Genomic DNA, 26,910 nt, shown 5'->3' with positions numbered 1-26,910 from the left:
CGTGTGGGATTTGTTTTGGCAGCATTTGGGAGAAATGTCCCAGCCCATCCTTGTCCAATGGCCATACTTATGAACTTGTTAATGCTTGATTGGGCACCAGGATGGGATCAAACTATTGGGTTTTGGGGTGGGTTTTTGTTGCTAATGTTACCAGAAGGAATAAGGAGCACTACATTTGAGATTTAGGGGTTGCTTGGTTGATTTGAAGGATTTCAGTTTGTATCTCTTTTGGAGCAAGGCGACACTTCCATGGCACAGGGATGCAGTTGGCTGCCGGATGGGGTCTGCCTCCCGCTTTGCTGTGATTGTGGCTCTGTCTCTGGGTGCTGAATTATATTGTTGGGTTGGAACATTAAGCTCACAGGGCTGAGACACCCAAAATTGTCCCAAATGGAAGAGCAAATGGGCATGCAGGGCAGTCAGCTCATCTTCACAGTGGAGGAGGATTTTGGGGGCACTTGTCCATATTCATTTCTAAAAGGAGCTGGCATAATAAATGTCACCTAAACAGAGCTCATCTTGAGTGGATAATAAAAGTAACATACAGCTGCCTCTCAGCAGCTCCTGTTTCACTGCCAGCCGAATGGAGAAGCCCCTTTGCCAGGGATCCCGCTGTCGACACGACCCTCATTCCCGGCAAGAAATGCCCAAAAGCAACTCTAGGCACAAATAACCTTTCCAGTGCACCGAGAGGCTCTTCTTTATGGGTGAGGGAAAGTGCTTAAAATGCTTAGAGGGAATAAACAGCTTTTAATGAAGTTACATTGCCACATAATGGGTATCATAAAATTGCCTTCATAGTACAGGGTCCCAGGATGGCTTTTATTATCGACTGAGCAGGAATTCTGTCTGTAAAGCTCCGGCAGCTGCAGAGAGGAGAATGCAAAGTCTTCTTAAATTACCTGATTGAAATAACGGGCAAATATTCTGCTTTGCTGCTTTGTTGAAGGCAAAGCTGCCTTTGGGGTGGTCTGTCAGACCTGGTTTGCAGCTTCTGAAGAACACAGGAGTTTCATTGCAGCAAAACAGATGTTCATCTTGTTTCTCTATCGGCTGTTTGATGAGAGATTTATTGCTCTTCTGCTGGGCTGGTGCTCCTCTGCTGCGGAGTCTATTAGGCAGCCCGGGAGCTGGCGGGGAGCCAGGGAAGCTGCGTTTTGATGAAACCCATGAAAAAGCCTCAGCTTGGAAGGCGCCAGCAATAATGCATCGGCTAGACTCTTCGGATCGGGCGATTGATTGCCGTGATTTGATTTATTGATCAATACCCTCAAATTTGGCGTCTGAGAAGCTGAACTAATCTTTAACTGCTGTGAACATCTCTGCCTGGTGGAGAATTAGAGCTGATAAGGAATGTATGAAAGGAATCTGAGCTTATCTTAATCACACAGTGCCCCGGCGCTGCCTGTGCCGAGCGGGAGTGGATGTGTGCAGAACACAATCACCAGGCAGAACAGAGCAGATCTATAAATTGATGGAATTCAAAGCCTCCAGCATCGATTACCATTATAACAAACAGTGGTGCGCTGAATGTCTGATTATTTTTAGACAAAGATTCTGTGCTCTCAGCAGCAATTTTGCTGATGCTGTCACTGTGTCAGATGTCTGTTGTTGATTGCAATTAGATGCGATACAAAAAAAAAGAGAAATTAAAACTATCTCTGCCTATAGTTTTATTTCCACTTATTAAATCTCCTCCTTTGTTTGCCGGCTCCTAATGTCTGCAGCTGGATGAAATATTGCGTTACCAGAAGAGACCTCTTATATTCAGTTGGGTATAATCACTTTACAGATCATTGGATTATATCTGATATGGTTTAGATAATCCAGAGGAAATGTGGGACATTTACTCTGCCTTGGTTAAATGCGCCCTGGTTTAGGGTTTCGAATACAAATCTGCCTAACATTTGGGTTTCTGAAACAGGTCTGCAACCCTCCCAGTGATCTAATTCTATTAAAACACTAATCAATTCCCCGTGACGTCAGCCCGCTTTCCTGCTGGTGCTGAGTGTTGGGTCCAGTGTGGATTTATTCTGTCCTTTTTAAATGGCTTTTGGAGCTGCCACAGCATCAGCTTTAATGGTTTAAGGAATGGATACTATGGAAAGGTGATGTGGTGTGGGCAGTGGAAAGCATGATGCACGGTGCACCATGGCTTGGTGTGCTGGGATTCTGCATGCTGGGATGCTGTTGTTGCCAAGTGCATCCATTGGTTTGATGCTTTCCAGTTTCTCGCTGGTGCATGGCTGAGCAGATGTGTTTGGGCTGGTTGGTACTGTGGGAATAGCTCTGCCAGGGAAATGCGGCTGGAAAAAGGCAGTTTCTGAGATGGATATTCCTGATGATAAAAGCTTTTTAGGTACCCTCTGCGAAGCCCAAATGAGCACCTAGGACTGTGGGTCCATGCGGCAATGCAGAGACACTGGGATTAGGGCCATCTCTAGGGCTGCCCATTGGACCTTGCTGGGTTTGCCCTGCTGGGGGCTGTCTCCCCACACCCCATAGTGATGCTGGTACAAGCCCCCCACATTAGGGGAATTTCCCATCTGTATTTCACCCCATGGAGGGGGACGTGGGCTTTGCCGTGTGGCAAATCAGTGGCCATGGCCCTGGCCCTGACCTGGCTGCCGGGGGAGAAGGAGGTCTTGTCTTGAACGAGACCTCATCTTGCGCAGACACGTGTGGCTCGGGGGCTTGATGGAAAAATGCACGGCGTTGGAGGAGTTATGTGCTGCTGGCAGCTGGTGTTTTCTTTCTTTGGGAAATCTAATATATTGATTAGCTTTCTTCAGAACAGCATCAATAAAGCGTATAATGGCATGGCTGGTGCCTGCGGCGTCTCCTTCCCTGGTCTGAGCCCCCCTGGAGCCGGGAAGGACCTTGGCTGCTCCGTGCCAAGCTCCACGTCCTGCCGGCTTCTCCTCCCTTTCCTGGCAGCCACGGGCTCTGCTCTGCCCTGTGAACGTGCTTGGCCGGACACCCTGGTCCTCTGCATGGCCATTATCCCAGGCAGCCTTCCTCCTCCCTCCTCCTCCTCCTCCCATCTTGTGCTGCCATTGGCAGCTTTGGCTTCATTGGCTTCATAGAAGTACTTGGCCAAACCCTGGTACATATCTCCAGGGTCTGGCTGTGCCATGGGACACAGCTGTGATGTGCTCCTGTCCCAGTCATCCCCATCCCTGGGCACCAGCAGAGCCACCATCACCCAAGTGCTGGCACCAGTGATGCCAAACTGGCATCATGCCGGAGGGCTTATTGCGTTCTGGATCCCTTCCAGGAACACATGGATGCTCTGCCCATGCCATTGTGGTCCCCAGCATGGTACAGACTGTCCTGGCTGCAGCCTGGCCCGGGGCACATGGACTGTGGCTCCAGCCCCGTGGAAGATGGAAGGAGATACGCTTTCCATTAAAGTGTCTGAGGGAGTTTAGGGGGTGGTTTATTGTTGTTTTTGCGGTTGGGTTTTTTTGAGCTGATTGATTGCCATAATGAATGGAGTCCAGAAATCAGCTGGAGCGGTGGCTCGAGGCTGGCTGCTGGATTTAAAGGCCTGGCTGCCTTCAGTCCCTCTCAACCATTCCAGCTTTCATCTGTAAAATACACAGGAAGCAAGCGGGATCTTATTTAGGGCTCTCCCAAGCCTAGATCTGCCCTCGGATGCCAGTGCCTGTAGGAGCCGGTGCCTTGCACTTGTCAGGAGCTGTGTTATATACTGCTGGCTTATTTATTTCTTTGTGGTTCGCTGGAGAGTGAATCCACCCGGAGCAATGGCCCTTTCCACCATGTGGTACATTGGCATCCTGCAGCAGGTAGAGGCAGCATCATCCAGGATTGATCCAATTTATGGTTGCTTTTCTTTTCCTTTCAAGTCTGCTCTGCTTGTAAAGGGCTGGAGGAGCATCCTGGTCCCCCACTGCCCCAGCATGGAGGTGGCCAGGCTGCATCCCACGGGCTAGGAGCCTGGAAGGGTTTTCTTCTCTTCTTCCCAAGCATTGTGCTATGAGCTCGTGTGAGAGAGAGATTTTGGGGGGAAATTGACAGCTGATGACTATGGGAAGATGTTTTCAAAAGGAGAAACAATTTGCAATAATTAGAAATTTATAAAATGTCTTTAAACATGGTGGTAATAGGGATAAGAAAACACTTGCTGCAATGTAATCAGTTATTAGCAGCTGATCATTTATCTCGATGGATAGTCGCTGCTGGTACACGAGGCACGTGATAAAAGGGCTCTTGATTAACTAATTTGAATATCTTTTGAGAGCGAATTCCGAGTTCTCTTTTTCCTCCATTGTAACGGATCTGTACATCTGTGAGATAAACACTGAATGGATATGGTAATGAATATTATTCTGGAAGTGGAGCCCTCGAACGCTCCCGTCGCCGTCCCAGCCCTGGCCTTGGGAAGCCGCTGTACTGAGGAAGGGACCTTAAAGAAGCCAGCTGGGAGGAGCAGAGGCTGTGGGATGCAGGGATACACGGTCCAGGAGGGCAGGAACAGGCTGGTCCCCTTCATCAGCCCCTCTTTGAGTTCTAGTAAGGAGCAGGATGGCAAGACAGCAGGGTGGTGGAGCAGCCACCAATCCGGCACATGAGATAGCATCCCTTGATATATGGGATTTCTGAGAACCAGCATTTTCCTGTCTCCCAGGGAATGGAAATCTGATGCATGTCTCAAATCTCTGCCCTCTGCGAGATCCCATTACGGCTCTGTTGATAACGGGCTGTAAACCCTGATTCCATTTTAGATGCTGAGACCTGGTGGCTCAGCATCTGTGCTGCAGGCCTGTGGACCAGGGATGGGCCCTGGGGTGGCAGCAGTGAGGCTGATCCCTGCTTCCTTTTGCTTGCTGTGTATCTACCTGTGCTGCTGGTTGGAGGATGAGGCCACACTTGTGCAAGCAGGTAAACACAACAGACTTGTATTTCTCCCTTTCTGGCAAAGGGAGGAGGCTGCTGCTGGGTGGGTTTAAACGGGATCTGGTCCCAGCCCTGTTTGGTTTCTCTGTTGGCTCCTCAGGAGCAGTTCCTGCTGCCCACGAGTTATTCATGGTCCTCAGCCTCTAATAGACTCCATTCAAATACTTGTCCATCCTTCCCCCATCCCAAATGTTATGATTCACATAGTGGTTGAAAGCAGATTCCTTTTGGCCTCAAAAGCCCCAATACTTTATATTTACGCATCATTTTCTTCCCAAGATCCCGATTTTTCCCTTCTCTCACCTCCTTCAGCTCTATCCCACACTGGGTTGTGGCTGTAGCTCCATCACCCAGCATCCTCTCCCCATGTGGCTGGCAATGCTGCTGAGGGATGGGGGGGCTGGATACAGTTGCTCTTGCAGGGATGGGAAGGTGATGCTTGGGGCTGTTGGCACTGCTCCTCCTCAGCTGTATTTACTGCAGTGAGGAGTAAAGTCCATGTAGCTGTGGATGCAGTTTATAGGTAATTAAACTCAGCTTGGTGAGGATTTAAACATTAATATTGATGCTAAAGTTTTTAATAAAATATAGGTAGAGAGAGCGAGAAAGAGGAATCGATTCCTATAGGCTTTTATTTTTGCTTTTCTCCTGCTTTATTGTCACAGGGAAAGGGTTGATGTATTGGTGAGTGTGAAATAAGGATGTCCTGTGCTGGCACAGGGGTCTGCAGATGAGGAGAGATATGATCCCAGAAGGACAAATTGGGGGAAACTGCTAGGAAAATGCATTTGGGAATGATCTGTATGGTGAGGCCATTCCTGGGCATCTTCTGTGGTGGGCACAGGTTCAGTGCTGGGCTTGGGGCTTCTTGGGAATGGTGCTTAGCCTCCAAGGTTACTTCTGTGTCCCACATGTTGCTCTCCATCGTGAGGGGATCAGGACACAACCCCTTGGACCCGACCACTGACTGCACCACTGGCATCACTCCCATTCCCAGCATAGCCCCATTGTGGCCGGGATATGGGTTTCTGTGGTCCCCCAGTCTCACTGTGCCACCGCAGACATCAAACCCCTTTCACCCGTGCTCCTGTACTGCACCAGAGGCCATTAAAAAGATGCTGATGGTCGTTTTTCACTCCCTGCTTCTCTGTATACACACAGGACCAGGGTTTAGCTGCTTTCTCGCCAATAGTTTTTTATATAACAGTGAAATATTTATATTGTCCAATAAAAGGCAGTAAACTTGCAATCTCAGGCAAATTCATCTGAGACCAGGAGCTTCCTCCTTGGAATTTTACACCAGCCCTGACCCCTGGTAATTGGCTCCATACATCCTTAGCATTATGGATCTGCATAAGGCACTGGGGCCCCACAGTCCATCTAGCATCACAGTGGCTGCCCTACACAGTGCCCCATGTCCTACGGGAGGGGGGTGGTGGTGATGCCAGGGAAGAAGGAGCTGGTCCTCTGTGATTCAGGCAGTCTTGGCTTAAATCGGGGGTGCAAGGCTGGCTCCATACTGAGAGAGGGGTCATGGTCTTGAGGTTTTGGTGGGACATGAACATGGAGCAAACTCCAAGTCCCGCATCCGCTGCTGCTCCTGTTGGTGGTGGCTTCCTCCATTGCAAACCCAGTTTGCCCCAAAGCTGCCCACTTTGGGAACTGGGCAGGGATGAGTGGGGCAGCAAGTTGGGGGTGGTGGGATGTGCATCGCCAGTGGCTGTATCTTGAGCCCCACACAGACACTTCCTGACCTCTGCTGCCAGCACCTCATTCCCAATTTATCCAAAAGCAATTAATAGCCTCCCCCCAGCTCAGGTCTGATGGTTTCTGTCTCTTCCCACTTCCCAGGCAGTAATTAGAGTCTGTCTAATGAGGTTTTCCTGGCGGGGACATGTTCTTGTGCTGTATCTCCCCATCAGACAAAGGCTTTGCCATGGTTTATGGTGCCAGCATCAATTCTTTCCGGCTGTTTTCACCGTGATACAAGCCAGATAGGAACTGGGGCATCCCCCAGCGCATCCAGGCTGCAGGATTTCCCGGGAAGCACTGGAGAGGTCATGTCCCATCACATCAACACCATCATTTTTATCAATTCTTTATTTTTCCTATCACATTCCACCAGAATTAAAAAGCCATCTCTATCTTAAAATCCTTATTTATGAACACTTAAGTGTAAGTAAGTCAGCGTTGGACGGCTTCCCTCGCCGCTGATGGATGTAATCTGGCACCGGGGTGGACCGGGAGGGAAATCTGGCAATACAATATGCTGTGCTTGACTATTTTGACACTCGGAGTGCGATGTTTTTTTTACAGTTACTGATGAGCTTATGGCACTGCTCCTTTTGGAGGAGCGAGGAGGAGGCTGGGGCTGGGAATATTGATTAGCAGGCTCCTGATAATCTCAACAACCCTCTCGGCTTGCCTTTTCTTTTGCAGGGAATACAGAATTCCTTCCATTATTCATATAAACCCCCTCGTCGATAGGGCCAACGCGCTGTGGCTGCACAACACAGAGCAAAATCAGACCTGGGGAATTAGACTCTTCAGTCTTAAACCCAAACCATCTTTGTTTTACCATTTCTCCTCTTTTTTCCCCCATTCTTTTGGTTTGGTTTTGTTCCAGAAGGAGCTTGATTCTATTGCTTTGGTGCTGGCAGCGTGGTGGGGGAAAGCACACAGTCTCATAAACGTTTAATTGAAGTCAGCCAGGAATTTAAGAGGAATGTACCTGAGGTACAGGAGGTTTGCTGTTGGTGAATTAACTCAGCAGGGTGGTGATTTCCCTCCCTGGCAACTAGGTTTTTGGGAGCCGTAGATGTAAGAGACTAACAAGAATGGAAGCTGATCAGCCACAAAGACAAATCTCAGCCCCTACATTTGGGGTAGGGAGATTTGTCTTGTAGCTCCTTTGAATGGGATGGGGGGATGCAGCATGCACCTGCATGCAGCATCCTCCTGAATGCATCGGGGCAATGCAGGGGGAAACGTTGGCTTTGAAGGCGTTTATAAAAAGCAAGTGTTGAGCACTCGGCGCCGCGATGCTGGCACCCAGCTCGCAGCCCAGATGGGGGGAGATGTGTTGTTTTTGAAGAAATAGGGAAAAAAAAGATGAGAAAAATAAAAAGAGCAACTCTAAAATAGCTCCTCGGAGGCTGTGTGGGGAGGGGTGGTTTCTGCCTGCCTGGGTGGGAGGAAAACTGGCAGCCTTAGAGGGGATGCTCAAAGGAGCGGTAGGCAGGACCTGCCCTCTGTCCCCATCATCCCACCCATGATCCCAGCCTATTCCTACCCTGTTGGTTCTTGGGGGGTTGAAATGGGAAGGAGAGAGTGCTGGGAGGGCCAGACTGGACTTGGATTGATGCGGCCAGGGCACAGGGTCACTGTCCCCAACCCTTGAGGGGTTTCTGCAGCCCATAAAATCTGTCTGCTTTGTGTCCCTGGCTGGTAACGGGTGGTCCTTGTGCCATGCATGGGCATGGTTATTGGCATGGTTATTGGCAGGGTCCTGCTGCTGCTGATCTCCTTGATCCCCCTTGAAGGGATGGAGGTGCTGCCTTGAGAGGTTCCAGGCAGGGGATGGAGACATCACTGCCAGGAGGTGACTGGGAAGTGCCATGATGTGGCCAGGAGACACTGTGGTGTGGCTGGGAGATGCTGTGATGGGATCAGGAGGTGCCATGGTGTGTCCAGGAGATGCTACAACGTGACCTGAAGGTGCTGTGGTGTGAGTGGGAGGTGCTGCAGTGTGGCCAGGAAATGCCATGATGTGACCAGGAGGTACCACAGCATGGTCAGGATGCACCACATGAGGTTGCAATGGGTGATCTGAGGAGCAGCCGAGAATTGGGGTGAGACAACATTGGTGAGACAACCACCTTGCTGCAGGAGGCACCTATTCCTCCATCCTCCATCCTGATCAGCCCTGTACCCCTATCACATCCACAGCAGCTCTGCAGGTACCTTGGCTTTCTTCGGTCCCCGATGCTGGTGAGATGCATTGCACTTCAGGATACCTCTTCTTCTCCCTGTCTTTTTAATGCTCTCTCTTTGGGGGCTGCTTTCTTTGCTCCTCTAATGTGCTTCAATGGAAACCCCTGGAGAGCTGCCGGTACTCGGAGCTTGCCAGCAGCGACACATTAGGATCTGTCATCTGCTGAACATTACCTGGGTTTAAATCTGTCTCTTTGGAGCCACGGAACTGCATAAGAAAATATTAAAGTAAACAATAAGTGGATTTACACAAATGCGACTGATTTCCATATTTTTCATCACTTCATTTTATTACTGGGTTTACTGATATGCTCATTTATTTATAGGGCAATCCAGTATTGATTCATTCCGATGCACCATGCATAAACACATAAAAGAGAGTGATAACAATAGGAATACATTTCCAGTCTTTTAAATACTGCATTTTTTCCAATAGTCCTCATTAGATCCGCTGCGAGGATTGAGCTATGTCCTTTGGGAAGCCCCAGCCCCTCCACCCAAGTGGCTCTGGATTTATGGGGGTGTAAAGGAGAGCAGGATGCAATTCCCATCTGACAGCAGCCGCTTCCTGGGCTCTGCCACCTTCCCCCTGCCCTGGGGTATCTTTTCCATGGGAGGTTTGAGGGGATTTTATCCCAAAAGGCGGATTCTGCACCCCTGAGGTTGGGTTTCTGGGCTGCTTCAGTGTGGAATGGACACCAGAGTGATGCTGCTTCTCCTGGGATGAGGCTTGCTGGGGCCTGGGCCTTTTTTTCCACCTTTCTTTCCCCATTTTTCCCCTTCTCTATTTTTACCCTTTTTTTGTCTCTTTTTTATTTTGTTTATTTTTTCCTTCTTTTTTCCCTTCTCTTTTTCTCTTTGAAAATATTTTTCCCTTCCTTTCCCTCCTTTCCCCTTCCTTTTCTCCCCTTTTCCTCCTCTTCCCCCCCTCCTTTTCCCTTCTTTTTCCCTCTCTTTTCCCTCTTTTTCCCCCTCTTTCCCTTCCTCTCCCTCCTTCCCTCCCTTTCCCTCTCTTTTCCCTCTCTTCCCCCCTTTTTACCCCATTTTTTCCCTCTTTCCCCTCTTCCTCCCCCTTTCTCACATTTTTAACACACTCCAGTACATTTTTCCCCACAAACCTCACTTCCCACCGCTCCCCATGAATATTAACAGGGAGAGCAGAGCTCTACATCACCCGCATCACGGGAAGGAGCCCATGGAAGCGTGGTGACGGATGGCGAGCGCTCCCCCTCCGCTCCTGCTTGTAAATGGGAAGGGGAAAAATACCATCTTGAAATATTAACCCAGGTGGGGGCATATGGGTTGTTCAGGCCGTTTCTCTCTGCCATTCCCAAATGTATCTCATATACATTAAGGCTCCTGCATCCTTCCCATATATATATTTCTCCTCAAGGAAGGAGAAGCAGGGCCAGGAGGATAAATTGTGACTGCAGAGAATAAACCCAGCTTTTATTCCCCACTCTGATTAGCTAAAGGGCAGTTCCTTTCTCTCCCCGAAAGTGACGGCAGTTTAATGGCAACAGCTTGAGACGGACAAAGTTTGAATCTCCTTGCGACGGAGAAAAGAGCAAAGCGAAAGCCCTGCTAATTACAAAAGTTGCTTTATGAAAGATAATTCAAAGCAATAATTTAGCAAACATAATCAAGTAGCGCAGATGGGGATTTTGATGAATAGTTTGCAACATGCAATTAGCAGCTCTTGCAGTTACATATCATTAACCCTCAGAGCACAAAAATTATTTTCTCATTATTAGATGAAAAGGTAAAATTAAGCTGACTAGACAGTAAAGGAACAAACTACAATTAATTACCTTCATTTATTACAGTCATTATTTTAAACTTTTTTTTTCCTTTTACTCTGATAGATAGATGAAAACATCTAAATTAAAAGTTTTGTTCTGCTAAATGGGAGGTGAAACTTTGCCATGCTCCGGGTGCGCCCGCATCCCGGCTCCATCCTGAGCCCAGGGACCAGTTGGGGTCCCATCATCACCCTGCTTCGTCTGTGCCAGCGATGCTGAGCCCCGCTCATCCCTGCCCATCTCCTGGATTGCTGCCACCAGCCACATAGGGGATAATGCACATTCTTGCAGGAAAAGGCTTGCAGGAAATCTGGGAATTAGCCCATTTGGGTGGCACCTTCTCATGCTGATGGTCCGAAATGAGCCTGTTCCTTTGAGCCGCGATGGGTTCGATGCTGAAGCCTTTCGTTTCGGTGTGTGCGTCGGTAGCAGATGGTTTGGAGTTGTCAACTGTCAGCAAATGCATGGAAAAAAATAAATTAAGGAAAAATAAAGGGGAAAAAGAAGAAGAAAACCCCTCAACTAAAGCAATGACAAAAGGTATTAAATGATGATGATGGGAATGGTAAAATAAGCTTGAAACGTTTTCCTTTCTTGCTGTGTGACTGGAGGGAGGCTGCAGCTCACCTGGGGATGGTGTTGGGTTCCTGACAGCAGACTCGCAGGACCAGCTCTGAGCTGGGGGCTCAGCCCAAGGAATCCTGCAGTGCATGGGAATGGGAGAGCTCCAGTTCCTCCTCCTGGAGCTGGCTGGACAGGGATGCTGCAGGAAAAGGTGGGGAAAACTAACCTAATGAGCTGAGCATCATCTGCCTCAAGAACTTTGCCAAAGCATCATTGGACTTGTCAGGGAGTATTACAACAAAATTAAGAACCAGCAGTGATTTTCTTGCATTTGGGATCCTTTGCTTTATAAAGTAAATTATTAATGCATTTTTTTCCTCCGTTAAGCAGTTATTTGCAGCAGTCTCAGTATATTTCTCATTAGAAATAACATCATCTGAAGAACTTCTATTGATTCTTTTTCCCCCTTTTTTTTCAATCTGCGAATCATGAACGTGAACAACATATTTCTGTGATGTTCCCTTTAACTGGAATTCTCAGGCTTTATTTTTATATTATTGATCTTTTTTGACACGAATTGCTTTTTGGCCTTGTGAGAACATTGTGAGCTGCTTCTGCCTTTAGAGGGATGGGCATGGGGGTGCAGCAGGAGGCAGGGGAGGTGTGAGAGGGAGGTGTGATAGGTCTGCTGTGTGCAATGGGTCTATGTGTGTGCAGTGGGTCTATGTGTGTGCAGTGGGTCTATGGATATGCAATGGGTCTATGGAGATGTGCAAAGGTTCTATGGGCATGCAACAGGTCTGTGTAGGTGTGCAATGGGTCTATGGGTGTGCAACGTGTCTATGTATACATGTGATGAGTCTGTGTGTGTGTGATGGGCTTGGATGTGTGATAGGTTTTATGGGAGTGCAATGAGTTCTTGGGGGCACAATGATTTGGTGGGTGTGCAATGGGTTTGGGTGGGTGTGCAAGAGGTCTCTGGGTGTGCGATGCAGGTATGTGTGGATATGTGATGGGTCAATATGGGTGCGTGATGGGCATGTAATGGGTTTGTGGGCGCGTGATGGGTCCTTGTGTGTGTGATCAGTCCGTGTTCATGTGCAGTGGGTGTGTACACGTGTGCAATGGGCATGTGAGGGTGTATGATGTGTGTGTGATGGGTTTGCGTGGTAGGTTCACATGTGCACGATGGGTTTGTGGGTACCTGCAAGGGGTTTGTGGGTGTGCAATGGATCTGTGCATGGCTGAAACTGGCTTGTCCACATGCAATGGGTCTCTATGGGTGATGTGCACATGTGATGGGTTTAAGGGTCAGTCAGATGCAGGATACCAGGAGAGCAGCAAAGGATGAGGTGGGAAGCAGAGAATCCAGATCTTTCCTCTGGGACAGCTCTTTCCCTCTCGGCTCCCCCCCCTCTCCCCTCCACATCCCTCCCGCTCTCCCCAACTTCTTTACACATCAGCAAAAAAAAAAAGAAAAAGCAAAGAAAAATAGCAAAAAAAGCCTTGAATGAATTTTTTCATCAGTTTTCTTCAGCATTTGGGGTCTCTGCTGCCGCTTTCTCCCCCGACAGCTGTTCCTCTCCACTGAAAGAAGAGCTCATTTGTGGTTTACTGCCACCAGTATTTAGATGGAAATAACCCACTACTTATCCTGCACTTGATCTCATGGATATAAGAATAAACTCACCGCCGGTGCAATGCAAATCCCGCGCCTTTGGAGAGGAGCTGCTCAGACGGTGGGTGCTCACCACCGTGCCGGGAGGAGAACCGCCTGCGCCGGGGGAGTTTTACCACTTTGTCACTCAATTATAGGAATATTGCTGCTTCCAAATGTTTAAGAAGTTGGCTTCGGAAGGTATAATCATGGCACAGAGGCCAGGCTGACAATAGTAATTAATTAGGCTATTACGCATTCCACAGTGATAATTGCTTTGCTGGAAAGTCACCAGCCATGAAAAGGACCCAGTGCGTAAATGTAATTTATCACACGGCGGCGATCCCGCGCCGCTGCCGTGCCTCACCTTGAGCCTTGGAATGCTGCTGAGGGAGGTGGAAGGGGGGGGAAATAGGAATTAATAGCACATGGATACATAATGCAGAGGCAGAGCTCGCTGGGGGCTCTGCAGGCAGAGGGAGAGTGGTTGCAGTGGGTTTGCCATCGCTGATGGGCATCGTGGTGATGATGGGAGTAGGGATGATGCCGTCCTGACCCCACCGTGCTTGTGGCGATGTTCAGCTGTCCTGGTTTTAGCCATTTTCTGCTCTTTTCAGCAGGATGCTGGTGATGTTGCCCTCTTGGATGGGGTTTGGTCCCCAAGGAAGGAAGGATTTGAGGGGGTTTATTACAAAACCTTGATTTTAGGGCTGATGTGGGCTTTTTCTGGTTGGTTGTTCAGCTCTGTGTGAGAAACAACAGTGGGTTCAGGGTGAGGTGTCCCTGTGCAAGACTTGGAATCTTCCTGGCATTTTGGTGAATTATCCCCATCTGGAAAAGGTTGCTGAAAAATCTAAATATCTATTTATTTATATCTATATTTAAAACATTACCTTGAAGTTTATTGGGCCCCAGATGCCTTGCCTGATGCAACGGCCCCAAAAGCCTCCCCACCAGCAAACTATGGGTCCTTTGGCTCCGGTTAGGATGTCGATGGTATAGTCAATGGGGGGAAAGATGGGTTGAGTGGCTGGTCAACCCCTCTCAAGTACCAGGATTAAACCTAGATCCATCCCCTGTGGTCTCCCTCCTCTCCCATTCAACATCCAGAGGATGCGGGAAGTGAGGATGATCACACAGTGCTGACGCCATGGAGCACCATAGCACCGCTGTGTCTCTGCATCCTGGCAAATCTCCCTGTGCCACCCCAACACCATGTGCTGCCGGTGCGTTTGCCATGCACAGGCAGTGCTGCTCACCGGCTGCTTTCTGCACCCCTTTATTCCCCACTTCATTATTATCATTTTAAAGCACCCTGAAGCCAAGGGTTTTTTTTCCAGAAGACTAAAAAAAAGCCCCCAAATTCCTCCTGTGCTGGAAATGTGGTGCTGAGAAAGTAGGTTTGTGTACAAGATGCTATAAAAAGCCCAGCTTATACAATTTTAACAATAGAAAAATGATCTTTGTGCTCCAGTGCCTGCGAGCTTGGAAGGAGAAGGCGGTTTGCTCAGGTGGCTGCTGGATTACAAATGAGTGGTTTACTTTGGGTTTGAATGACAAGCAATGGTGAGCTGGGGCTGGAGGGGAAAGATGCTCCAGTGTGGGAGGTGTGAAGTTTGGGCTTTGTTTGATGATTAGCCCATTGGTGGCTTAAATGTATTTTGGTTGACTCATCCATAGTGCATCTGCCAGGACCGAATGCTGGTGGGAATCTTGCCCTCCATCACTGGATGGTGTGGGTGCCCAGTTTGGATCAAACTGGGCATGGAGTCATAGACTGGTTTGTGTTGGAAGGGACCTTAAAGCTCACCCAGTTACAGCCCCTGTCATGGGGCTGCCATGTCATACTTCCACTGGAGCAGCTTGCTCCAAGCCCCATCCAACCTGGCCTTGAACACTGCCAGGGATGGAGCATTCACAGCTTCCTTGGGCAGCCTGTGCCAGCGCCTCAGCACCCTCACAGTAAATAATTTCTTCCTCGTATCTATCCTAAATCTCCCCTGTTTTAGTTTAACCCATCACCCCTTGTCCTATCACTACAATCCCTGATGAAGAGTCCCTCTACAACATCCCTGTAGCTGTCCTTCAGACCCTGGGAGCTGCTCTGAGGTCTCCACACAGCCCTCTTTCTCCAGGCTGAATATCCTCAGTTTCCTCAACCTGCCATTGTCTTATCCTGCATTTCCAGCTGGGAATGGATCACCTCCATCCCCAGCTCCTGCACCGCAGGCAGCAGGGACATAGAGGTCTGTGTGTCCCACCGCTGCCCCATTCCACAGCAGAGTGTGCCGGAGCCCAGTGGGCAGCAGCTCCCACCCCGAGGTGTTGTCATGCCTTGAAAAATTAAGGTGTGTAAATGATTCATGCTCATAAATGTTGGATGGAGCGTGCGGCAGATTGGGATGTTGTTCAGTTATTAGTGATGCAGAACACCGGCTCCCCACCACCCACCTGGCGCAAGCATCACCCGCAGCCAAAGGGAACAGGGACATGAGATAGAGGAGATGTCCCAGTCCTGGTGCGAGCATCACTTCTGGCCCAGCATTGTATTGGAGGTGTGGCTGGGGAGGGTGTGTGGTGAACCCAACAGCAGGCGAGCGTCTTTATTTCTTATTTAAACACTGACATTAAATTATAATTGTCATTTACTCAGAGCACATCAATGATTTAGGGCAATGTGACGTGGCCGCGGTGCAAGGAGTTCAGCCAAAGGCAGTGAGCGGCCATGCAGGGCATGGGGTGGATGCTTGGCCGGACCCATGCACCCATCATGGGTAGCACCAGTGCATCAGAGCCAGTTCCCTCCTCCGAGCCCATCTCTGACCCCCGTTTCCCATCTCCCTGCAGGTGATTGCACTTAGTAAGAGAAGCAAGGAGGCTGAGACGGCTTTCCTGAGTGTTTACAAGCAGTTAATCGGAGCTCCAGGTAAGCAACACAGTGGTGACCTGGCTGCCTAACGCATTGCGTGCCGAGAGGAGCCAGCGAGGACCGGCCGTCCCCGTCCCGCTGCGGCTGGTGTCACCGACCTCGGCTCGCGCATGGTGCTCTGGACATACCAGCCGAAGAGAGGAGTGGAAACAGCTTTTGCCATCGCTGTGTTTCAGCCCCTGAGCCAAATGCATCTTGACATTAGGAAAGGAATACATTTGCTCAGCCCTTGTAATAACACTGCGGCTATCCCCAGTTGTCTTTTTGATGGTAAGTTAACCGAAACGGCCGAGCGCCGGCTCGCAGCACAGCTCCCGGCACCGGCTGTGCCTTGGGGATGGCTTCCCCCATATCACCACCGTGCTCAAAGCCTTGGGAGGGGGAAACTGAGGCACAGGGCAGCCCTGAGGCTTGTGTTGGCATAATGTGAGGGGATGGGACCCCCTTCCCATTGCTCCCCACTCCTTGCTGTGGGCTCTGCTGTGCTCTGAGCCAGAGTTTGGCTGCTCAGGGTATGGAGCATCCCTCAGCATGGTGAGGATGGAGAGCTGCGAATGGCTGAAGATGCTCAAAAGGGCTCCTGCAGGGCCACTAATTCATTTTCCAGACATTTAGGAATAACAAAATGTTTTAATGATTTCTTTGGGGAATTAGGGAGACATATTTTTGTCCTCATTAAATTTTCTCCTGTGCTACAAGAACCAAATGTCAGCTCGGTTTCCAGAACCCAGTTATCTTCTCTCCCCACCTCCCCGCGCTCACCCGCCATGCTCCTCCTGCTTGCACACTCACGCACATGGATGCACACACATTCACGCACATTCACACCTCAGAACTGCTCCCTTCTGGTCTCTGCCTCCCTTTCCCTCCCTTCTCTCCATCCATCTTCTGCTCCCCAAACCCTCTCGCCTGTCGTTCTGTCCCCGTCTGTTACATGTCCGTGTGTCTCTCGACAGGCGAACTCTTTGTGGAATACTTTACAAGCGCCACATAAGTCCTGATTCAACATTTTTTGCTTTGAATGGCTGCTGTCAACACAAATCTCTGGCAGAGACTGTAACGGAGCCTGATTGCTCAGCAAGTATTTTGATAAGTGAGCTGGCTGTGTGTCTGTAATTACGGGAGAAAACCGTAAATCTTTTGGATATTGTTCACACAGATGTGGTGTGAAGGGAAGGGGGGAAGCAGTAAAATGTGTTAAAAGCATAATTAATGTCATTGTTGTTGGGGATGATTTGATTTAAGGCTGGCTTTGCCTCGTGGAGGGATGCGTAAGGCACCGGTGGATGTGTTGGAGCAGGTTGGGATGGGGCGGTGGAGGAGGTGTTGCCCCAGGGGGAGAGGTGATGGCACTGGGGTTGTGCTGTGGAGGTACCATGGATGTGCTGTACCGGGGGTGCACTGTGCTCCTCTTGGAGCTGGGCAGCAGCATGGACCAAATGTCACCCCTCAGCCCCACAGCACAGAGACCTCCACTGAAAGCTGGATCAAGCAGCCAGGCCCTGGCACAGGGATGAGCTGCTGGACCCCAGGAACACGGGTGCTCCCTGGAGCTGTGCGTGCTCAGGAGGTGATGAGCACCCAGGGCACCCCCTGCCCCATCCCACCATCACCCAGTGCCTTGAGCAGCTCCAGTGGCTGCAGGTGCTGCGGTGGGGATGTCCAGGGGGGGTCTGCTGGTGGCTCAGACCCCCTCCAGCATGGGCAAAGACCCTGGCCCTGGTGCCAGGGCTGGAGATACCAGGAAGGGCCCCTGCCCACCGCCCTGTCCTTGCTGCAGCAGTAGTGGTGCCACTAAAGGACAGCCAATAACGCCAGCTAGTGGCAGCACTTATAACATCTATAGAAACACTATATATATAGTTACATGTGTATAAATACATAGATATGTATATATACAGTGGGCGAGTGATAGATAAGCAGATCCTGCTTTGCTGGCTGTGCTGTTGGGTGAGCAATGATGCTGCTCCTGAATGTGTGGGAGCTGCTGCGGGTGGATGCGAAGCTGGAGCCTGAGGAGCTCCAAGGTCCTGTTTTGGCATAAGCCTCTCTCATATCACCCATCACAACTCGGGGCCATGACTCATGGAGGAAGGGACCGTTCCCTGTGTCATGGGCAGTGTCCTGAGCCCTCCTGGTGGCTCAGAGAGTGACAGCATCCATGTACCTCGGTGTAGATGATGTGCTTGCTTTGGGGTATATTCTCTCTCCAGCCCTGCAATAGGAAGGTTGGAGGGCTGGTTTGTTCACCAGCAGCATGAGCAGGGTGCAGGCATGGCATGAACTTGGTGCCTGGTTCCAGTAGCTCCTTAGTGGTGGCTCCATAGACGAGGATAGGACTTTCCCAAGGGATGGACAGCGTGGTATTAGCATGATGGAATTAATCCAGATGGGTGTTTTGCATCAGCACTGCCCCAGCTGATATAGGAAGTGGAGCTGAAGTGCTGCTTGCTATTTTCCCTTCTAAAAGTTCCACTTCCTACCACTTCATCCTGGGATTTTGGCTCCAAAAGGGAAGCAGTGCACTAGGGAATTGCCCTGGTTGTATTTCAGCAGTGGGGCTGTGGCTCATGGGAGGGAAAATGCTGACCCAAGGAAAATCCCTGGAGGCTTTATCACTTTGGCCAGTTTCTCCCATCTCCTTTCTCATCATGAAGGTGAGAGGAGCTGCCAGTGTGTGGATGGGACAGGGCCTGCGCTGGTGTTTATCCCTCTGGAGATGGCTCAGAGGCTGGCACGGAGCATCCTGTCAATGCCCCAGGGCTGGGGGAGTGCAGGGACCCCCCCGACCCCTGCAGCCTGTGAGCTGGGGCCCTGGAATGCTGGGTTTGATTGACCATGTCGTTATCTCATCTCATGTACTTTGGAGGTTATTAATGGCTGTGAGAGCATCTGGTCTGGTTCAGGGCTGTGCTGCATCACCACGACCCTCTGATGGTTCACTCCTGCATCCTAGGAGAGGGAACCAACCTCCAGGATACTGAGCCAAAGGATGCCAGGAGCAGCCTGGAAGGTCCCAGCTGGACCTGAGTCCTTGTTTCAGTACCAAAGCCAGGGGTGTCCTGCCTCAGTACACACTCTGGATGCACCCCTGTGGCCAGGATCTGGGCGCAAACCTTTTATCCCAGCCCATCCATGGAGCAGTCTCTGTGACATGCAGCAGAAAGAATGGAGAACATTCCCTGTGGAGAAGAATGCTCCAGGGGCTTTTAGCATTAACACATGGAGTCTGGTACTCACTGGTCCTGCAGTAGGACCCTGCACCCCGTGGTCATGATGCTGTGGGATGGGAGGGCAGTAGAAGAGCTGTTCTGTGTCCCATTCCGAGCAGTGGTTTGATTTCTTTTCCATCACCATTATTATTTTTCACCCTTGGATGCCTGCCACGCATCCCTGATGTACAGTAGCTCACCCAGCTCCATCCCACTTCCCTGTTTGTCTAACTTGTTGACCCTGGAGAATTCACATCTATTGTCTTTCCTCTTCTAAGAAGGAGAAAACCCACCCCCCCAAACCTATATGAACCTGGCTCAATAGGAGGCATTTTCTTGAACTTATTAAGAAATCCAGACTTGTAAATTAATTTGTTCATGTTGTACAATGGCAGTGCAGATGGACTCATTAGCATGCACACAACAAATAATTATAGATGAATTTTTAGCTGGCCTGCTTAATGGGCTTGCTGGGTTAATTATGTCAATGTATAATTACATCAGCCCTGGGAGACATAATGGCACACCCTGCTGAGCAGACACTAGCTAATGATGGTGTAATGCTGACAGAGGGAAGACGGACGGCTCTGAATGCACCTGCTTACCTCGGCACAAACCGCCATTGTCTGCACCCAAACGGGCCGGCACTGGTGGCACTGGGGCCACTGGTGCTGTGGGTACCACCGGCTCGCTCATGGAGGTGATGCTCCCTCGTAGCCTTGCCCATCCATTGGGGATGGCGATGGAAAGCGCAGGGCTGAGGGGTGATCCCGTGGCACTCGGTACCCCGAGGGGTTCATCAGGGCAAGGAGGGCACCCGCTTTGGTTATGAGTGTAATGTGGGTGGTGAGGAGGGTGGGCATTGGGTCCACAGGGAGGTGGGAGAGGGCTTGTGGTGGGCATCCCTTCTGCTCACCACTGCATCCCATGTCCCGCAGATCCTGCTCCTGTGCTGGAGGCCGCACGGAGCCTGGAGGACCGGCTGCAGCAGCTTCAGCGCCTCGAGCCTGAACCTTCTCACCTGAAGGATCTCAACCGCCCTTGGAAGAAGCACCCGGAGCTCATCAGCACCAAAGGTACCCCCTTTCGTGGCTGTTCCTTCAGATGAGGATGGTAGCAGTCCCAAATGGGTTCCCCCATGTGCCTCTGAGCATCCTTGGGTTGGCTCTCGGGGCCAGGACCTGTCCCACGGTCCCTGGTGGCCACTGCTGCTGTCCCCTATGCAGCTGTATGAAACGTGTCCCCCCGCAGAGCACAGGGAGGGGACGTCACCGGCAGTGGCTGAGCCCCTACAGCCTGGCATTGACGGCAAAGCGCCGTGCACAGAGACCCTGCTGCAGAGCAATGAGGCAGAACAGCAAAAGTACGTGAGTACCGGGGATGGGGTCATCTTGGGGTGCTGCGGGGATACATGGGTCCTGCATGGGGATGTCCGTCTGTCCTTCCTTCTGCTCCTTCCCTTTGCACCTCCTTTGCGGACACATCCTGTCCACAAACCTGGTACATGTTCTTGAGCACTCTGAACATCCATCTGTCCGTCCATCCCATGTGGTTTCGGGGCAGTGGCAGGCATGGGCAGAGCCAGGGCAGATCCCTGCAGCCAGCCCTTTACACCATCTCCCTGGCACGTGGCTTTGCTCGGACAAATGGGTTAAGTCCAGGTCGTCGGATGAACCTCATTAAATGGCCTTTTAATTTGGAGGCTCCCGGTTTTCTCAGGGCCTTCATTGTTATTCCTTAACACGCTGCACCGGGAAACAAATGAGGAATCTTTAAACCCTAAATTGCAGAGCTCTGCGAATAAGTTCCTGGCAAGTGTGGGCTATAAATAATGCAGAACAACTTTTCCCTGATTGCTTCCCCCTCCTCCAATTAATTCCAGGCGGGGTGGGCTGCCATCGGAAGGGGTTCAGCCATGGGGAGCAGGGACCATTTTCAGCCCAAAGTGAATTCCTTTACATCCGGGGCAATGCAACTCTTAACATCAGGGGGTAACATGGCTTGAACACGTCCTGGCATCCTCTGGTGGGTATTTCCTTGGTGTCATGGGGTAGAGATGGGGATGCAGCGAGGGGGTCTCTGTGCCCTGGGGGTGCAGATGCCCGTGTCTCATAGGGGGCTGCAGGAAGCACAGGTCACTTTGGCCGCTCGGCTCGGGGAGGCAGAGGAGAAGATCAAAGTGCTCCATGCAGGTAGGGGGGCCGGGGCAGGGGCTGCTGGCCATGGGGGGCCAAGCCCCAACCCCATGGCTCACCCTCCTCTTCCTCTTCCCAGCGCTGAAGGCCACCCAGACGGAACTGCTGGAGCTGCGGTGTAAATACGATGAGGAAGCTGCATCCAAGTGAGTCACTGGCAGTATCTGGTTGTGTGGGAAGGCTGTTGGTGTGCCAAAGGCTGATCCGAGCTGCCTGCAGCAGCACCAGGACAGCCCCATTGTGCTGCCAAGTGACTTGAGGAGCTGAGATACTTTAAGCATCCCAAGTCACGGGGTCTCCCTGTATCTAAGATGCTGTGGCACCTGCAGGAGCCCTCGCTGGCCATGGGGGGCTATGATTGTGCCTCCCTGCTGGCTGACTCCTCTTGCTTTCTCATCACAGGGCAGATGAAGTAGCCATGATCATGACAAACCTGGAGAAAGCCAACCAGGTGAGCCAGGAGCTGACTTTCCAGGCAACACAGAGCACGTACCCTGCTCCCTTTCCATCACATTGGGGCTGATGGGCTTTGCGCCGCAGAGCATGCACCCACCATAGCACCCCAGGCATCCATGTGGCCTTGCTGTCTGTCCTGGGAAACAGAAGGGATTCCCAGTCTCTGGGACTGGGAAGCCCTACAAAGGATGGTGGCTCTGGTTTCCTTTGCCTGGTGGCTCCTCCAGCCCAGCCCAGTGGGACCCCCTGCCCCATGCTGAGGGTCACTGGTGTGTCTGGGCTTCTGCCAGGCCCCAGTTTGGCTGCTGGGGCTGATATTTGTCACCTCCAGCCTCTCCTGGGCTGTTTAGAGCACACCCACACCACCCTGGTGCTGGTGTCTGGTACAATTACCTCCAGTCCTACCCATTCCTATTCATTAGTTTTACTTCATTCTGAAACTGTAGGTCCAAATAAATGGGCATGGGTAATAGAAGAGGCTTAAAGAGCAATTTGCATGTAAATAAGGCCTTCTGGGGTGGAAAAAGTGTCCTGGACATGGTCTGTGGCCAGTGTCCAGGGATTGGGATCGGGATGCGGGGAGAGGAAATACTTGGGGATCTTATGGTGCCGGTGGTGGGAGCAGGATGCTGGGGAGGGATGTGTGTCCTGGAGCCCCCCTGTGCCCTGGGTGGGATGGGATGAGCTGGGGGTGCTTGTCCTGAGGCTCCTTCTGCTCTCTTGCAGCGAGCGGAGGCAGCGCAGAGGGAAGTGGAGAGCTTGCGGGAGCAGCTGGCGGCTGTGAACAGCTCCCTGCGCCTGGCCTGCTGCTCCCCACCGGGCACTGCTGGGGTGAGGGCACCCCTGGGGCACAGCAGCACCCCCAAACCGGCCGGGAGCTCCCCTCGGGCACAGCAGCACCCCCAAACCGGCTGGGAGCACCCCCCGGGCACAGCAGCACCCCCAAACCAGCTGGGAGCACCCCTCGGGCACAGCAGCACCCCCAAACCGGCCGGGAGCACCCCTCGGGCACAGCAGCACCCCAAAACCGGCCGGGAGCACCCCTCGGGCACAGCAGCACCCCCAGACCGGCCGGGAGCACCCCTCGGGCACAGCAGCACCCCCAAACCGGCCGGGAGCACCCCTCGGGCACAGCAGCACCCCCAAACCAGCTGGGAGCACCCCTCGGGCACAGCAGCACCCCAAAACCGGCCGGGAGCACCCCTCGGGCACAGCAGCACCCCCAAACCAGCCGGGAGCACCCCTCGGGCACAGCAGCACCCCCAGACCGGCTGGGAGCACCCCTTGGGCACAGCAGCACCCCCAAACCGTCCAGGAGCACCCCTCGGGCACAGCAGCACCCCCAAACTGGCCGGGAGCACCCCTCGGGCACAGCAGCACCCCCAGACCGGCCGGGAGCTCCCCTCGGGCACAGCAGCACCCCCAAACAGGCCGGGAGCACCCCTCGGGCACAGCAGCACCCCCAGACCGGCCGGGAGCACCCCTCGGGCACAGCAGCACCCAGCAGAGCTGTCAGCATCCCTCGGGGCCAGCAGCACCTCAGCACCACAGCTGGCAGCACCCATCATGTCTGGGAGCATCTGGCATAGCCAGTAGCATCCCATCACACCTGGGAGCACCCTGTCATCGCTAGGAGCACCCTAGTACATTCAGGAGCATCCCACTGCGCTGAGGAGCACCCTATTGCACTCAGGAGCACCCTTTCGTGTTCAGGAGCACCCACTGTATTCTGGGGGAAGCCCAAAGTGCCTGTGACCAAGGCATTTCTCCACTGTGGGGTGTAGCATTGGCCATGTCCTATCTGCAGTCCCAGCCTCCTGTGGGAAAGGGGGGACAAGCACCCCATGGCACTGAGCAGATGCACCTGGGAGACCTTTAATGGATTAGGAAGGGTCTGTCCCTCCCCAGGGCTGCATCACCCACAGCACTGAGTGCTGTGCTCACCCACTGCCCTTGGGGATGTGTCTAATGGGGAGGGCAGCCCTTGTCCCTATGCTGGGTGACCGGGAGCTGACAGTGTCCCCTCTCCCAGCAGGACAAAGCGAACTATTCCATGTGCTCAGGGTCGAGGCTGGAGGCAGCGCTGGCTGCCAAGGACCGGGAGATCCTGCGGCTCCTGAAGGATGTGCAGCACCTCCAGAGCTCACTGCAGGAGCTGGAGGAGTCCTCTGCCAACCAGATTGCGGAGCTGGAGGGGCAGCTGGCTGCCAAGAATGAAGCCATTGAGGTGCGTCCTCGGGGCCTTGGGGCTTCACAAGGAGGGGGAACGTGGGTCTGGCCATGCCGGGTGTGTGCGGGGAGCCGGTGCGAGGAATCCCCCCCCTCTGCTCTGCAGAAGCTGGAGGAGAAGCTGCAGGCACAGGCGGACTACGAGGAGATCAAAACAGAGCTGAGGTATGGCTTGACCAGCTCCCTGCCTGCTTGTCCCCTGCCTGGCCGGGTGCTGTGGGCATCCATGGTGCCCTTCAAGCATCCCTAGCAGCTTGACAGCAGCAAGAAGCCATTCCTGCTGAGTCACCCCCTTGTCTCCCTCCCAGCATCCTTAAGGCGATGAAGGTGGCCTCCGCCAGCTGCAGCCTTCCCCAGGCAAGTGCCGCGGCGCGCGCCGGCACGCTCACCGGGCTATGGCGCCCGTGCCAGCCCTGCCGCCGGTGCCTCCGCCGCCCTTTCCCATCTCGGCTTGGCTCCTTGCAGAGCATATCGAAGGCAGAGGAGGCCCTGCTGCTGGGGAAGGAGGCGTTCTACCCCTCCCAGAAGTACCTGCTAGAGAAGCCCAGTCTGATGGCCAGCACTGGTAGGGTCCCTGCATCCTGCAGCAGCCGGGAGCATCTTTGGGAATGAGGGTGGAAAGGCAGGATCCTGCTCTGGCTGTGGAGCCAACAGCAGGGGAGGGTTTGGATGCCACCTGGGGAAACTGAGGCAGGAGATGCTCCCCTGCAGGGTTGCTTCCCTCTCTCTCATTCATCTCTAGAAGAGGATCACTCCGAGGATGAGTCGGGGAAGGACTCGCTGGGCATGGAGCAGCCGTACCCATCCCCGCAGCACGCCCCGGTGGAAGAAGCCGCATCCCCCACTCCCATCCCACCTCTGCCCGGCCCTGGCTTGGCCCCTGATGGACCACGGACATTCTCCTTGTCCCCCTTCCCAGGGGGAGAGCGGCTTCCAGGGGACCCCAAGGCTCCCCAGCTCCCACCACCTTCCTATAAGAGCGAGAGCACTGGCGTGGGGCCGCCTTTCCCCTCTGGCATCTTCAGTGCCAAAAGCAGCACCGCACACCCCGGTGGCACCGCACCGGCCACCAGCCCACCTGGAGAGCCAACCGAGAGCAGCACCAGCAGCAATGCTGAGGAGGAGCAGTTGGACACGGCCGAAATCGCCTTCCAGGTGAAGGAGCAGCTGCTGAAGCACAACATTGGGCAGCGGGTGTTCGGGCATTACGTGCTGGGGTTATCCCAGGGCTCCGTCAGTGAGATCCTGGCCCGGCCCAAGCCCTGGCACAAGCTGACAGTGAAGGGCAAGGAGCCATTCATCAAGATGAAGCAGTTCCTCTCCGACGAGCAGAACGTGCTGGCCCTGAGGACTATCCAGGTGCGCCAGAGAGGTGAGTGGTTGGGGTGGCCCTGGCCAGCGGGTCCTGCACTGGGATGCTGCATGTGGTACCATGGGATCCCATCCTGATGCATCCCGGTTCACCCCAGCAGCACCATGCCATGCAGGGATGCCCAGCAGCCTGGCATGACAAGACAGGGTCATATGACACACTGAGGGTCACCAATGGCACTCGGGGATTGTCCCAGTGGTCTCCCATTTGCTTTGGGTGGGATGGAAGCAGCTGCCAGAGGGATGGAGCCCTGGCAAACAGTAGCAATTAACAACAACCCATCCTTATGGAAGCAGGCTTTACTCATTTATTCTGACAAGTGCCATTAAATTATTCATTGGGCTGTTCCATGGGCATGAATCAATGTGTTTGGGAATATTTTGTTAGAATAATGAAGTGTTAATGCTGAGGGACCTTGGTGCAGTGCCTGCACTGCCATGAAATGGTGACATCTGGCTCCAGGGACAGTGGCAGCAGTGGCTGCTGGTCACTCGTGTCTCCTCAGTGGCACTGAGCACTGCAGGTCCATGTCCATGCTGGTGTTTCAATCCAGAGGGTTCTGATTTATCCCTGGATCCAATCAAGCATTAACCCTTCACCAGCACAAGCAGTGCCAGGGATGTGGGAAAGATCCCTGTGCCCATATCTCTGCTCAGCACCCTGTGTGCCCTTGGATGGAGAGATCAAGGTGGCTGGGAGCTGGGGCTACCAGATCTTCTGTACTCCAGCAAGTGACTAATTGGGAATGACATTTGTCTTGAAACCAGCATCCCTAAAAATAACTGAACATGAGGAGCAGTAAATACTTCTTGACATACAAGTGGAGCTTGTAAACCAGCGCTGGTGACAAAGCTGTTATCCTGCCTCTTTGATCAGGTAGCATCACGCCGCGGATCAGGACGCCGGAGACCGGCTCTGACGATGCCATCAAAAGCATCCTGGAGCAGGCAAAGAAGGAGATCGAGTCGCAGAAGGGAGGTAGGTAGCCAGTGTGTTGGGTGGCCCTTGGGGTGGCCAAGCCCCCACTTTGCACCCATAGGAGCAGCACCCAGAGGGGTACTTGTGGCTGCAGATCCCATGGGGGAACCCATCAAACACCCACAAAACCAATAGTGTTCAGCACAGGAGTCTCTGCATCCCCAGGAAACTTTAGCCAGATCATGCCAAGCCTGGCACTCATGGTATTCCTGACCAGGGTGGCTCTGGGCACCCAGCATGGAGCAGCATTGGCATGGCCAAAATGGGCTTTTGGGGGGCATCTTTCCCACTGACATTCATAGAGGAAATCTGGGGTATGGTGGGAAGAAATGCTGGTGGAACAAGGGTGGAAGTTTACTCCCCATGCAGCAGCGCTTGCATCTGGGCTTTTGGAAACTTTGGATCTACCCTTTTCCTCCCCTGTGCCCCAAACCAGATGATTAAATGAGGATGCAAGATCCATCTGGCACAAGGAATCATTAAAGCAGCTGCACTCACAGTCAATTACAAGAAACGAAATACATTAGAACAGGTAGTCTGCTGAGAAAGCAGAATCCCAGAGAATTGAATTAGACAGGAATGGTGGAAAAACAGACAGGGAAA

At 52.4% G+C, this 26,910-nt stretch overlaps 1 protein-coding gene across 8 annotated transcripts in view; it reads left to right on the top strand.

Annotated features, from left to right (window-relative positions):
- The window catches only part of CUX2 (cut like homeobox 2), a 63,605-nt gene that overhangs the window by 30,128 nt on the left and 6,567 nt on the right, over positions 1–26,910 (top strand). Inside the window, exons 2-14 of one of the 8 annotated variants that reach the window (XM_034068464.1) lie at positions 15,784–15,862; positions 20,016–20,153; positions 20,329–20,440; positions 21,193–21,269; positions 21,352–21,418; positions 21,675–21,723; positions 22,455–22,559; positions 23,764–23,955; positions 24,064–24,122; positions 24,266–24,314; positions 24,423–24,522; positions 24,700–25,329; positions 26,206–26,307. In XM_034068464.1, coding sequence (XP_033924355.1) covers positions 15,784–15,862; positions 20,016–20,153; positions 20,329–20,440; positions 21,193–21,269; positions 21,352–21,418; positions 21,675–21,723; positions 22,455–22,559; positions 23,764–23,955; positions 24,064–24,122; positions 24,266–24,314; positions 24,423–24,522; positions 24,700–25,329; positions 26,206–26,307 — 1,759 coding nt within the window. Of the gene's footprint in view, positions 1–15,783; positions 16,136–20,015; positions 20,154–20,328; positions 20,445–20,989; positions 21,103–21,192; positions 21,270–21,351; positions 21,419–21,674; positions 21,724–22,454; positions 22,560–23,760; positions 23,956–24,063; positions 24,123–24,265; positions 24,523–24,699; positions 25,330–26,205; positions 26,308–26,910 lie in introns of those variants that run through there. The other 7 variants (XM_034068463.1, XM_034068465.1, XM_034068460.1 and 4 more) reach the window with 7 other exon arrangements.

Source organism: Melopsittacus undulatus, chromosome 12 (assembly GCF_012275295.1).
Source record: "Melopsittacus undulatus isolate bMelUnd1 chromosome 12, bMelUnd1.mat.Z, whole genome shotgun sequence".
Taxonomy (NCBI): domain Eukaryota; kingdom Metazoa; phylum Chordata; class Aves; order Psittaciformes; family Psittaculidae; genus Melopsittacus; species Melopsittacus undulatus.
Note: the sequence above shows the minus strand (reverse complement) of the source record. Positions and strands in the feature narration are given on the sequence as shown.